This window comes from Danaus plexippus, chromosome 11 (genome assembly GCF_018135715.1).
Source record: "Danaus plexippus chromosome 11, MEX_DaPlex, whole genome shotgun sequence".
NCBI lineage: Eukaryota > Metazoa > Arthropoda > Insecta > Lepidoptera > Nymphalidae > Danaus > Danaus plexippus.
Genome location: NC_083544.1, coordinates 4,715,615 through 4,730,610, shown reverse-complemented (window position 1 = coordinate 4,730,610; position 14,996 = coordinate 4,715,615). Strand labels below are relative to the sequence as shown.

At 28.6% G+C, this 14,996-nt stretch overlaps 2 protein-coding genes across 3 annotated transcripts; both read left to right on the top strand.

The window, feature by feature from the left end:
• The first annotated feature begins 6,432 nt into the window (after positions 1-6,432).
• Positions 6,433-12,522, top strand: LOC116765467 (larval cuticle protein 65Ag1-like). Of its 2 annotated transcripts, none has more exons than XM_032654917.2 (3): positions 6,433-6,620; positions 7,431-7,555; positions 12,256-12,522. In XM_032654917.2, the coding sequence occupies exons 1-3, from the start codon at positions 6,474-6,476 to the stop codon at positions 12,437-12,439; spliced, it is 456 nt and encodes a 151-aa protein (XP_032510808.2). In that variant the 5' UTR covers positions 6,433-6,473; the 3' UTR covers positions 12,440-12,522. The 2 variants fall into 2 exon arrangements, with proteins under 2 accessions (XP_032510808.2, XP_061377851.1); XM_061521867.1 differs by lacking the exon at positions 6,433-6,620 and adding an exon at positions 6,748-6,836.
• Positions 12,523-12,772: 250 nt separating this feature from the next.
• LOC116765476 (endocuticle structural glycoprotein SgAbd-5-like) lies at positions 12,773-13,770 on the top strand. The gene is made up of 3 exons (XM_032654927.2): positions 12,773-12,989; positions 13,099-13,214; positions 13,562-13,770. The coding sequence occupies exons 1-3, from the start codon at positions 12,978-12,980 to the stop codon at positions 13,749-13,751; spliced, it is 318 nt and encodes a 105-aa protein (XP_032510818.2). The 5' UTR covers positions 12,773-12,977; the 3' UTR covers positions 13,752-13,770.
• The last annotated feature ends 1,226 nt before the right edge of the window (positions 13,771-14,996 follow it).

Sequence of the window (14,996 nt, the reverse complement as noted above, 5' to 3'; positions counted from 1 at the left end):
ATTTTTACAAACACGGAAGGTTTAAACAGGTTATATTCATTAGCTAATGAACGAAGAAAAAGCCAAGAATTATGTTTATTAAATTTATTTTCAGAATATTAATAATGAAATTAATTTGTTTCATGTATATTTTTATGAGATTTTTGTTCTGAAGAACAAAAACCATTCGATTAGCTTAAGCTAACAGTAGTGTTTAAATTTTTTATAAATTATATAGACAAGGTTTATAGCACTAGCATTAATAACATTTACAAAATTGTGAAAAAGAGAGCTCTATTTAAAAAAAATAAAGCAAATTTTCTATTTTTTCTCTTGTATAAGACTTTAATAAGAAAGAAGAATATTTGTAAAAAGTCAATATGATTTGTTTTTTAAAATAAAATTTAGCTTGAATGAATATTATAATAAATTAACCGAACCCCAACGATGCACTGTGGACTCTTGTTAATATTACTGTATTATTTTATAAATGTGTAATCATAATAAAGAATATCCTTGAATTGACTCAATAATTACGTAATGTACCTACTTCAACACTAATAATACTAAAATAATATCTTATGATAATAATATATTTTCATGCCGTAAATATTTACTTATAATATATTAAAGGGGATATGAATTAAATATCCTTCTTTAAAAATAATACATAATAAGATCAAAATAAAAAACATTATAAAAGTAAGCTGAGAAAATGAAAACACCAGGAAGGCTTTCTCTATTTATCGGCACGCCGGAATTATATACCAATTAAGTTTGAAGAGAATAAAAAAGGAATAACAAAACAAATCTTGATGTGATAATCAAATTCTTCTTACTTTTTTCTTTTAAAATAACTTATCACTAAAATAAATAATGATAAAATTATACTCACCATGTAACAAATCATTATTAAATAAGATATGAAACGAAACAATACTTTTAGTAAGTATTATTGATTCATCTATATTGAAATTATTTATAATTTAAAAACTCTAAATTAATCATTTAAACGATAAAAAATAGAAATTTATAAATAAATACTCATATTATAGAAGCGGATATTTGTTATTAAATATTAAAAGTGTGTTTATTATTTGATGACGCAAAAACTACAAAAACATTATTATATAAATTTATAGATATTTTTGAACAACTACATCACTGAAATGTTCTTAATGAATAAAATTAAAAAAAGGATAAAAATCTGATCTCATGAAATCTAATCTGATCAAATCTTATGTTTCTGGATTTAAGATTTGTCACAATTTAAATTTAAAATGAAAAAGATGTTACTTTTATACATAAATTTATATATTTTTTCGAAAAGTACTTACTCATTTAACATTTATTTCATTTATTAATACTTACCTATCAGTACTTATCATAACTTGGTTACGTATGTATTTTCACGTTGAAATTCATTAAATACTTTAAGATTTTTTGTAATTCATTCCATAAACAGTAGCACAGAAGCATTGTTCTGCTGGCTCATTATATATTAATTGGATTTTTTTTTAAATTATTAATTGGCAACCCAACTTCAAGTAAAAAAAAATGACAATACATTTTTTGCAGATAAAACATATATTTATACACTTAGTGTGCATATTTATTTGTAAGAACTAAAAACCTTACACAACTTGAATAGATGGAAATATAAATGTATCTGCCACTTCTTTTTCTGTGTGGTAAAATTTATTATTTATAAAATCTATATTTGCAGTTAATCTACGAAAACTAATTTGAAAAAATCTTATACGTCTTTAGCAGGTTACCACAAAATTTCTTTACTCTCATTGGTCAACAGTTACCGGCAGTAACCGTGGCGTCCACAAGGTGGCGTCTTTTTCCTCTTCTGTTTTCATTCATTCATAACTGCGATCTGTCAAAGAATGTCTCTTCTCTATCAATTGTTTGAAGATGACCTCCAAATTTATACTCACGCCCCCGTACAGAATTTTATTCAAGTCATAAAAAAAAAATCTTTTAGAAGTACATTATTATAAATCCAGCTAAAATGAAAGCCATAACTATTGATGGGTTAAGACAATTTAAACATGTAGACCACTGTAAATTATTATCGGCTCTAGAGACGAAACCTCTTAGCATTCAATGGATTCACCGTGCGGATGCCGGGTCCCTCGCGTTGCAGGGAGAGAGCTTCAACAGCCCCTGGGACTTGCGACCTAGGTGTAGGTTTAAGGGGCCCCTAACTAACGCGCGTTAAACGCTCACCTCCACTGTCCAAGCTCCTCTCCCTACCTAACCATATTTGAAAAGAACCTACTAGGGCTGCCTTCGAAGTACGTTCCAAGAACGAATTGATGTGAGTTCTGGACAGGCCCAAGTCTTTTAGTAGGTTGTAGAGAGATTTAGCCTTTATACCGCTCCCACTTCTACCGCGTACAAATCCGCAACGAACCTATTTCTAGTGAGTTCGTTAGTGAGCTCGTAATATTGATTGACCTTGATGGTATGTTCTTTGGGGATGTTGGTTTCCCAGGAACCGTAAGGTCTGTTAGTACAACGCGCTTTAAAATTCGCGAATACATAAATATGCCTGGTCTGGAGGCCGAAGCACAAATATCCTCTAGGATTTTGTATTGTTTATCATACGTTTATATCATTATAGTCCAATTTGAAACCGCTTTAAGGATAGACTAATGCTCGATGTTTAATTTTATATCTCTAGTGCCTTCTGTCATAAAAACTACTGATCGTTCGTTTGTTGTTATTCCCCTTTGCGCTCCGGCTACCGAAAGACTAACCGCTTCACGTATGATTTAATAACGTCCAAATCCCGTAGAAAAACGTTGTAAATAATCATAGAGTAGCGTTTGATCAATATCTTCGCTGAGTCTTTATATAACTAAAGTTAGCAAAAGATTCTTCTCTTCAGCTGTGTCACTGTAGAGACTATGCAGCTTTTCCGATCACTCTGGTAAAAACTCTCATTTTGTTTATTCTTGATTTCGCTGATATATGCGAAAACTGTACTTAAAAAAATACTTGTTTTCTAATGTGACTCGCATTCATTCGTTTTGAGATTAAATTTATCCGAAAATTCATGCTAATTCCTTTAAAGTAAAAGCTGCCTTACATAGGAACTCTCTGTTCTTATATGCAAGACGTGATACTTCCCTGTAAATTTTGAGATACCACGCGTTTTAATTATTTGGTTTCTACATTTTTCCTACCTTTCGATTATTTTTCAGCAACCATGATCACGCGGCAACGAGGTGAAAGTGTCCGTAAGCAAGCCTAATTATTTGTCGTCTACCGCCAACGATATCTTAATTTTCTAGCATACTGACCTGGATGCGTGCAGAATGCCCTAAAGGTGACCACGGAGGACGGCGGTCTGCTCACGGACATGGGATTAAAAAATTTTGAGAGGGGTATTCCAGGATTTAGTATGTTTATTAAATTAATGTTACTGATTAGGTTGTTTTCCTAACTAGGCGTTTGGATTATTGCTAAGAAAAGCTTAAATGAGATGCTTTTCCTAAGTTATTATATTTTCTATACAGCATGGTGCCTCTTCTTGATTCTCGTGGGAGGGTAATGGTTTACATTATTTCATATAATATACACGCTACTTGACAGTTACAAATTTAAGTTCCGCTAAATATCTTTATACAGATCTCCAGAAATAGTTAATTTCAACTGTTACAAATTTTTGTACAATTTATGAATGCATTGGGCACCAACTTAATACGAGCTTTTCATTTAATATAGCACAATCGTACATCGTCATAATATATGATAACCTATTTTATAATAATAAAAAAAATGTATCAAATATTATTTTTGTTATTATTATATTTATTATTATTCACATTTTTTTATTATACATAAATTTTTATACACTGCAGAACCTAATTAGTATGCCATAAATAAAGTAAATCTACTTTCTAAAACAAAGTGCTATAAAATACTTAATACCATTAAATGAAACACATGACAGGCGGTAATTATTTTAGTGGTTTCGTTATAGTGATAAATCTGTCTTGCAAATAAGATAATGGACTTTCCTTGTGAAATGGTACCGAAATATTGTTTATGATTTTTTTAATATGTATTGTAAATAATCAGTTTAAAGTTTTAGTGAATAAATAAATACTGAAGTGTAGTTATACAGAGCTTTTATTTTTTAATTGATGATTGCTTAATTTATAAGTTATTTTCTTAGTAAATTCTAGATATGAAAAATTTAATAATTAGTTGTAAAATAATAAAATAATTTTAACGCGAAATTATCAGAAATTCTTAGTATTATTTTAAAAATTATACCCGCGAAAGTCCTCTTTGTCATTAATTTTATAACACTTTCAACAGTTTTGAATTTTACTCCCCTTTTATATCCTAAAAATCGAATAAACGTAATATTAATTTTTGTGCTACCAAGGGGTAATATATTGTAGCGAATATGAAACAAACTGTAAAGACTAATTTCTAATGTTGATAAAAAATCAAACTGCGTTCATATCAAAAGGATTCCTTATAAGTATTATACATTTTAAATTACTACTACAAGCATTGAATACTTCAGAATATATTCATTTAACAATAATTAAGTGTAGAGTATCCTGTCTCTAACGATGCTTTAGGGTTATTTTTGTCGGTCAAGATAACATAATTCACTGCAAGTTTCGATTTCTTTGCGTGATATCAAGTGGTACACTACCTGTTTTAGTGTCTTAAAATAATTCAACCTCCTTTTTGCATCTCCATTAATATCCTTAAGAGTCATAAAGATGAAAGTATGCTTGTTTGCAGGCGATGTGGTCCACGTTACACTGCAATTTTACCAAGAATGCAATTTGATTTTAAAATATGCTAAGTAAAATAAGCACATATTCGTATCAAAAATAAATTTAGTATAACAATTCTTATATTTGAGCATTTAATTTTTTAATACAATCTTATTTTAATTTATTATAGACCTATAAGAAAACCGAGAGACACAAAAATGTCCGAGAATATAAATTAAAAACAGTAAGATAATCATGTTATTAATATTGTACCGATTTGTATTTACATAATTATGTTAAACAAATAGTCAATAATTTTTCACTCTCCAGTTGGAATAAATTTTAAAATTTAATTGAAACGCCATATTTCTAGCTCAATTTCACCAATACAATGTTACATGATTAATCGATTATATTTACAATGATTTAGATATTAAAGATTACTGTTCTTTAAACTTTTTTTATGTTTGGCGTATCTTTTTGATGACATCATTAATCTGCATAAATTTAGGAAGAGCTTTATATATATATTAATACTTTCTAATAAATGTGCTTATAAGATTTATTATATTTATATTTTTATTTCCAAATTTTAGCAAAAAAAAAAAACTATATTTTAATAATTTATGGTATTACATTTTACCAGACATTTCGATTACTTTACTCATTCCGCCTGCCCGTGATCTCGACTCCTAAATATTGTTATAAACTAATAATAAAAATGAATTAAACATAATTGAGTGCAAAAATTTTATAAGTTAAATACAGATATCATTTTATTTAAGTTTTCAAATTATTGTATCGAAACTGTAAACAAGCACCACAAAATTTATCAATGTAAAACAAATTTTCTAAACAGTCCTCAAACTTCCCACACTCAATTTAACTACCTATGTTCTTTTGAAAGGTGTCTTAATAAAATAATACCATACTGTGAAAGTGCTAGCAAATTTAATTCAAAACACGAACAAGTCGTAAAATAACAAACAATTTAAGGTAACCTTATCCTTAAAGGTAGGAAATAAATATTATATAGTATATAAATTATCGTTGGAATAATTCACAAGTTAGTAAAATTCTGCTAGAGTTAATATTTGTTTTACTAAGAATATAGGCCAATATGTATGAATAGTTTCGAATATAACGAAAGTTTTTCGCCAATATGACAACTACATATTGGGGACCCAAATAATTTACAGCCCACAAAACGTTTTAATCATGAACAAATATTTATAACTTTAAATATTTGTAAATTATGGACATGTTTAAAAGATAATTACTTATAAATCCTAATAAATCATAAACCGATAAATTAAACAAAGTTCTTAAAAACATATAATCTCATATTCAATTATTTTTCGCAAAATTTTCATATAAATATAATTTTTACATCCGGAATCGTTAAAACTACGTGGTGTATGGTAATAAAACGTACGCAATTTGTTCACTAAACACGTTTATATGCAATTTGACAAATACAACGTAATCGTCAATGCTTACTACTTCTAACACACTTTTAAAAAAGAGAAATACAAATATGACGCCCTAAACATAATGAGCATCATTTATTTATACGCGTCATTCAAGTGAGTTATGATTATTTTGCAAATAGCGATAGATGTCAGTAATGACATAATTTTACAGATTATCCTCTACTATTCAAATGTCACTGTTAAGTTAGTGGTCAGCTAGAATTGACTCAGTTTCAGTGTAAGGCGAGCACGACACACGTTTTGTATGCGGCCAACCAGCGCGCAGATCGGGGACTCTTTATATATAAAGAGATCTTACGAAACCGCTAGCACATTCGGAGTTCGGACTATAGCTTGTCCAGGGAGTCACCTGTTTCTTCTCTCACCGGTCAACAAGATGCTGTTCGTTTTGGTAATTATCAAATTAACATACTAATTACTAATTGTGTTCGTTACTCGAGTTGCAGAATCCTCAATTATCTGATGAGCAAAGAGTGATTGTATTTAATGATTTGACAATAGTATTTTGAACTTTAGAACCGCCGACCTTCTCGTTGATTGCGTTATGTCTTCGAAGATGTGCCGCAAAACTCAAGATGTCTTGTGTACAACATTCAGTCACGCAAATGTACCTATTCCAATTTGTGTTTGAATGACACTAAACTAACATTTTAATATGTCATTTCTATTATATTTTATTCTATCATTTAAAATAACAGACCACTTTGTTTATTGTAAAAATGTGAGTCTGATTTAAAAATATTTGCATAACATACCACCATTTGCACACCACATTTGCACCACGAAAATTTCAACTATTGTTTTTTATACGAATTCCTTATTTACTAATATTCAACTAATCTGACAGGAAAGTCAAAATATAAAATATATTTTTGAATATTAAGAGTCGTCTATAGGCTCAGATATACAAATCAATAAGTATATTGTTACCCAGTACATTTTATAGCTATCGTATTCTATTATGAATAAGTAGAAAGACGTTGAGGTCAAATTCTTTGGATTTTCTATTCTAACTGGTTTCCTGCATTAATAATAATGACGACATAAACTTAACCTTAACAACAATGTTTTTCTGTTTTATTTTTAAAATATTCACGGATGGTTATAAAATTTTTAGATGAAATAATGTCTATTTTCTATTATGGATATTAATACTTAATACCTGAACTTATCTACATATTACATAAATTTAATATTTCAGGTAATTTGTCTGGCTTCGCTCGTGGGAATACTTGGTGCAGCTCCTGCAATTGAAAGCCAGCCAAAACCTCAAGTTCTGAGTTACGAAATGAACACAGCTAACATGCCTAATTCATATAATTACCAGTAAGTATATTTATATTTGAACAGTAAGTAATTCAACGTTTTAGTTTTTTTTTTATATATATAAAAAATAGGGCCGTTAAAATATGAACCGTACGTAAAAACTGTTAATTGTATTACTTGATAACCTAAAAACCTTAAAAATACAAAATAAAAGAATCACTTAAAGTAAAACTTTCTCTTTTTTAATACAATAATTCATAATATTATTTAGACGCCAATAAAACGTTTTTGCTATAAATAAATATCTTGATCTTGTAATATATCCAAGGATAGTTAATGTATGTAGGTTTGAAAGAGAGAAATAATTAGATTCGATTAAAAATGAATATTTGTCATACATTTTTTTTTTTTTATTGTAATGCAAACAAAGTTTTCTTTCAACAAAGCGAAACAATGGATTCAACGAAGACCACAACCTAGTTCGTTTATTTATTATGCAATTACGTCAAATATATTTTACCTATATGCTTACCTTGAAAATGCTATAAAAAATGTCATAAGAATGATCGATGTTAGACTGATGTAAGTTCACGATAAAGGATCACTTGACACATGACTATTATCAGAAGTAATTTATAATAAACTAAAATAACTGTAAATAAATTGAGCGACATGTTTCACAAGTTGATTAAACTCTTTGCGACTGAACTCGTTTAAGACCTATTATATTTTAAACTATGGCTTACGATCAGACTGTAATTGTATTATTTACAATTCATTGATACTAACTTCTTATGTAATTAATTTTAACAATTTCTTTTCAAAATATTTTTTCAATTTACTGCTACCTTTTAGCTTACCTTTTTCATATTTTGATGACCATTTCGAAGTTTAAGGAGAAACTAAAAAATATATTAAAAAAGTAAATCCATTAATATAGTTAAAGGTTTTTCATTCGAGAAAATCGAAGACGTCACGAAAATGACAATAAGTATAAACAATAACTAAGAAACAATATTGAGAAAGGAAGTGTTAATACTAAATTCGATATTAATAATGGTTTCTTTAAAATAGTGCAAGCTTTCGTGGCAACATTCCCGAAATAAAAAGTCTACCAATTTGGTATTACCGATATCTCATGTGATATCATTGGGAGCAACCTGTTCTCCCACGTTCCCTGGTTTTGTTATGCATATTTATTTGAATGTCTACATACAATTTACAGACTTCCATTTAAGTTTCTTGACCCCTATAAGACGTTCTTTGAATTGATATTTATGTATAATTACATAAAAGTTAATTAATATGCACAATAATAATTATAAATTTAACGTGAGAAATATATTAGCATTCCAAGACGCGAACAATAAAATATCATACAGCCAAAAGTCTTAATTGAAATATTTATATTTTTTCAACGGCAACCATAAAGATGATTCAAATTCACATCGTAATTCACAAATAATGACAAAAATTTCGTTGAAATAAAACGTGAATTAAATTTATTTGGGATGAAACCTTTAAACAAGTTTAATGGTCAACATTCTTAGTATACGAAACGACAGTTATATCCATGATTCATGGGACAACAATTATCACATGCTACAAATAAATCCTATTTAATCAAAACGTCGTGATCAATATAACTTATGTCATGATCAATAGACGGTATTAATAAATGTAAGTAACATTAAATCTCTCAGCAATAAAACAAACATTCAAGATATAAAAGAAGTAAAGAATCGAAAAATCATATTTTAACACTTCACTCAATTGAGGTTATGACACATAATACGTAGTTTATTTTCTCCCACGTGATTTGACATTGTGATAAGCGAAAGTAGATACATATATCAAGTTGTCACCAAAATTTTAGAACCAAATTCAACTTTGTTTTTTCAAAGACGTATAAAAAATATTTTACATAAATTTATTACAAAAAAGGTATGTTCATTCTTTTGCTTCTCGATTTCGACACTTATAATTAACGTTACAATAGCTATACTTTTAAGGAAAGCTTGTAAAAGTGGCCAAGTTGTATAAAACACAAAAACACTGGACAAATTAGTTAATTTACCGGCCGCTTACTTTCGTCACTATAAAGTTAAATGTTACACACCTTTTAAGGCTAATGAATCCGCATACGACAATGATATACAAAAACTAGAACGAAGATGTTTGCCGTATAAAAAACAAGATTCTTGAATAATGTGTTACGCTTCTGTATCTTGAACAACCTTATGGTTTACGAAAAGCCATATATAGAATCTTTTGTGAATGCCCTCGTATCTTTTAAGATATCGCAATCTTTCAATTTCATTACATGGATGGGAAATCGATCGAAAACATCTGTGATTTTACTACTTGACAAAACTATTAATGATTAATATAAAAATAGCTGTTTAATATTTCTGATTTATGAGTTTATAGATTCTAGTACTTTGAAAACTCATGGTATCAATTGAAACATCATTTATCTCTTCAATGTAATTGGGGCATTACATGAAGAAGTCGACAAATATATTTTAATGAAATTATAAATTCAGTCAGTCAAAATATTACTATTTTTTAGTTATTTCATATTAAAATAAAGACTTATTTCTGAAAAAATCATGGCAACTAGAAACTATGTTATTTAATATATGTCATTTCGCTACCTGATCAGATTTTTGATCTGTTAAAATCTATTGGAACTTAGTAAAGTTTGAGGTAGTAGGGTTCAACTTCAATCACAGATCCTTTAATTCCTTGAAAGGCTTTTACTAGACATGGGTGCTCGTTTTATATTGAAGCATAATATTATAAGGCTTGATCAAGAAATCAGTCGACTTATTTGACGGCTAACTTTACTATTAACAATTACTGACAATAACAATCTGCCACTTCAAACTCACTTCACTTTCCACTCAAGCTACACCTTATCAAGCTGTGTTGTTTGACGATAATATTAATCCACCAAAGGCCCAGTTACTTAATGTAACTAAATATTTGCGAGATTTTATACATTTTCGAATAAAAAAGTTTTATCAATCATAATCCAGCCTTCTATAAATTCTAGTTTTGTTTGCGATACACTAGTATTCTCTCCGATATTATATTTTTTTTACAACAAATTCTCTGGATCCGTTTACTTTAGTCTTAAGAACACATTTTTTACAATAGCTTATGAAGGAATGATTACAAGTAATTTTCAAAGGAAATAAACGATTAAATTTCAAAGATAATAAATGTAGGTCTAAATTTAAAGCATGCTCCTTTACAATTTTTAACCGTATTTTACATTATTTGAAATAAAATAGCCATTGGATAAACTAATCATCGGTCATGTATAAAGATCTAATGAATAAAAATGTCTACACATATGTAGGTACATCTAGGCAGAAGAACCTCATTTCATTACCTCTTCGTTTTATTTCGGTTATTAATATGTTCACCAACATTATATTCAGATAACATTAATTATCAGTTGAAACACACAGTGACACATTTTGATCATTAAAAAATAAAGTTGAACGACGTCAATTTTACCGAGTATTAATGACAAAGATAAAAAAAAAAACCTTACCGTTAATCTTTTAGTAAATATATTATGGCAGTGAAAGCTCAGCTGGCAGCTTATTGTCAGATTGTAATTTTCATTTTTGACTCTAGGCGAAGTTTTGTGCCTTAGTTCTACAAATATATAAATACTTCTATACTTATCTTTACGTACATATTTGCGGAATGACGTAAGTTAATAGAGAATCCTTATAGCTAAGCCATAAATTATGAATACTTTTTGTATAAATCTCCATATGAGGTAAACAACGATGAGGATTATTATTGTTTTTCTTTTTTAATAATGGTGTCTTTGATATAATTGGCTTTATATACAATTATTAACAAAAGGTTATGTAACCTTGAATGAAATGAAATGTTGAATAATAATTAAAATTTGCGACCACTCTCATCTTGTTTATGTTATGCTTAGACAGCACATATTATTAAAAAAAATATATTTATATAATGAGATCTAAGACTTTCGCGGGTTTTATTAATTTAAATGAAACTAATTTATTAAGGATATACTACGCGAATTTTATTATATTAAAACTACATTATCCATACGTTTCGGTTACTTTTCAGCAACCGTGATCACGGTTAATATAGTTTTAAAATAATAAAATTCGCGTAGTATATCCGAAATATATTAGTTTCATTTAAATGAATTATATTTATAGTTCGAAATGTAACAGCTTAGATTCAATCAGCAGATTTCTCCATTTAGAATATACCAACATGTTCACATCCCTTAACAGGAACTCCTTTTTTAAGGATACCGTTAGTTTCTCCCCTTTTATTTCTCTTTGACTCTCATCCTACTATTAATTCCTTTTGCTCCTCAACATTTCTTCAATCAGGGCTCTGACATATGTATTGGTCGGCAACGGAAACAGTGCTTTTTATCATTTAACACAGAAAAGCAACTAATATTTTTTGTTACTAATTTTGGAACCAAAGAAACGAAATAAAATAAATACCTTATCGTTACAACAAATTTTCATATATCAATGTAAAGTAGACAATAAACGTCGGTTGCAATAGCAATAAAGTACAACGCTAGAATTGCTATTATTAGTTTCATTTTTTTTTTACCGTAAAATAAGCAACCAGTGAAAAAAAAATATTTTGCAGACACTACACTTAAAATTCTTTTTATATACATTGTTAGCAATCACAGTTTATTGTAGAAACAATAATAATTGCTTTCCGTATTTCAGTTATAACAGTAGTGACGGCTCATCGAGAACGGAGCAAGGGGAATTCGTAGATCCTGGTACAGGTGAAGCTTCGCTTAACGTAGCTGGGGCGGTACGTTGGTACGACGACAAGGGACACCTCTACGAAATGACCTATAAAGCGGGAAGAAGAGGCTATACAACAATTATAAAGAAATTGTCATAGAAAATAATGAAACTGTGCAAAATGTACTGACTGCTCTAATTTATTTTTAACTTTTTTTTATTTATTAAATTAAATTATTAAAATTATTGTTTTATTATGCCGTTATTTTTAAAATACCTTATTTTAAATCTTGTTAATACTAAAATACAAAAATCCGATATTAATTGCTTAAAAAAAATGCATTTTTTTTATTTTGTCTACTAAATAGTAAATACTTTAAAAATGCATATTTCGTCGAACGTATTTCAAAACTCATCATATTTTGTTTCAGAAAAAAATATATGAATATCGATTTCTTTTTAAAGAAAATACAATTTCACTACCTTGAACAATATTATTTCATAGCATGCATTTGCGATTGTCATTAAAGTACATCACGTCGTGTTTCATCAATGAATCATGTTATCACCTTCCCATGTCACCATTTTAACCATTTATTTGGTCAATTGCTGTAACTTTAGCAAACAAACACAGTATTTAAGAAGACATTTTAGGATACATCATATCATTCGCGACAAGTACCGTAAGAAAATCTATCATGATTGCTATGGTAAGTACCATGACCTATCCACAGTTTGAGTAGAATCAGTAATTTATACAAACGTCAAAGTGTTTGTTGACATTTAATTAAATTAACATTTTGGCCTTTTTTTTTATAGAAACTTTTCGTCTTCGGCTTAGTATTAGTCGCCTCATTAGCTGAGGATGGCAAACAACCTCCAGCAGAAATTATCACAGAAAGGACAATCGTCAGAGACGACGGTTACGATTTCGAGTAAGTTAGAAAACCAAGAATGTCACAGTAAAAACGAAGTCTTAAAAGTATTGTCATTACTTATTTACTTACATTTTTCATACTGTCAATTTAAATATTCAGACACAAGACGCTCATTAATTTCTATCATGTAAAATTAAAAAAACATATAACCCAATTTGCGAGGGAATTTATAAACAATTAAATAGTTAGATCTTATTTTTGGTACAGACAACAATAACAGAAGTTTCAAGCGTAGTAATAACAAAAAATATAATTTATCCAATTACAATTTAAAATGAGACAAAATAAATAGCATTCATTAGGTATAATGATTGCAAATATATAAGATAATGTTCCATTTCCAGGTTCAAGACAAGCGATGGTACATCTCGAAAAGAAGAGGCTGGTCTTATTACTGTGGGAGATCGTCAGGGAATCGCGGTCAAAGGCTCTTACTCATATCTATCTCCCGACGGACTGGAATATATTGTGTCTTACACCGCGGATGATAAAGGATTCAAGCCTCAATTAAGAGTAGCGTCAAAGTCTGAATAAAGTTTTCGTATAAATAGTTTATACATTTTTTATTTCTTGCTGTTTCTGTCTATTTTATGAAAAATGGTTTCATAAATGAGTGTTGATGTACATAAAATAACATCATACACAACTTTTTCTATTTTAATGCATCAAAAATATTGAATGTGTAAAAATTCAATGATCTAAACGAAGAGAATCCATAACAAAAGAGCATTATAAAGTTAAATATATGAATTATGAAGTTAGAAACTCGTTTAAATTATATTCACAGTTGAAGAAAAGAAGTTTATAAAAATAAAAGAGCTGAACATATGTTTTCGCTTAGCTAGAGTTACAGTTTTTTAACAATTTTGTTATAGTCCGTTTCTAAATTGTTTCCGACATAATTATTACACGTGTACATTATGGACATAATATATTCTTGTACTTTGACCTTTCTTGTCGGAATTAAAATTAATGGGAAGCTTATGGCTTGTGTTTAAAAATCAATATGTAAACGCTTATCTCACTTTGCAGAGAAAAATTAGTATCGCCTAGGGTACTAATGGTTGAAAAGTAACAAATTGATTCTATAATCAATAATATTATATGATAAATAAGAGATAGTTTTCAGACCCGTAAAAAATCCAAAATCTCAACGGATTTTTGTAGGATTACCTTATATCTATTCATCTGGTTATCTGCTCTTCCTGTTTAAAATAAAGAAAATCGATATTTATTTTCAATTCAATCGTTCTTTTTTGTTAGTAGAATTATTGTATAAAAGAACTAATAAAGATAAAATTTTCGTTGTAAACATGCCTATATATGTCCCTGGAGCCATATAAGTTGAATATTTTGTATATATTCATCTTTATATTGCATAATTTATAAATTAAACAAATAAAGACAATTCAACGATTAGCATTTATGAGTCACTGGCATAAGCTTTATTTATAAACAATTTGCTCAACCGGATTTATCTGAACAGGCGTAGCATTAAAAAGAATGTAAAAAGTTTCTAAACGATCCAAAAACTATGTTGAAATTCAAAGGAAATAAAGGTTAATTTAAAGTACTATTGAAATTGCTAAATAATATATATGTATATTTAAACTACAAAATCACGATGTAAATCATTCACTCCATAAATTTTCGGTATATAGTAAGATAAGGAAATTACGAGTGTGGGATTAATAAGTTCTTAAAGCGAATAAGTGTGCACGAGCATTGTTAATATTTTTAGCATTCACAACTGGTGCTAATTTTGAAGTAAACGTGAAA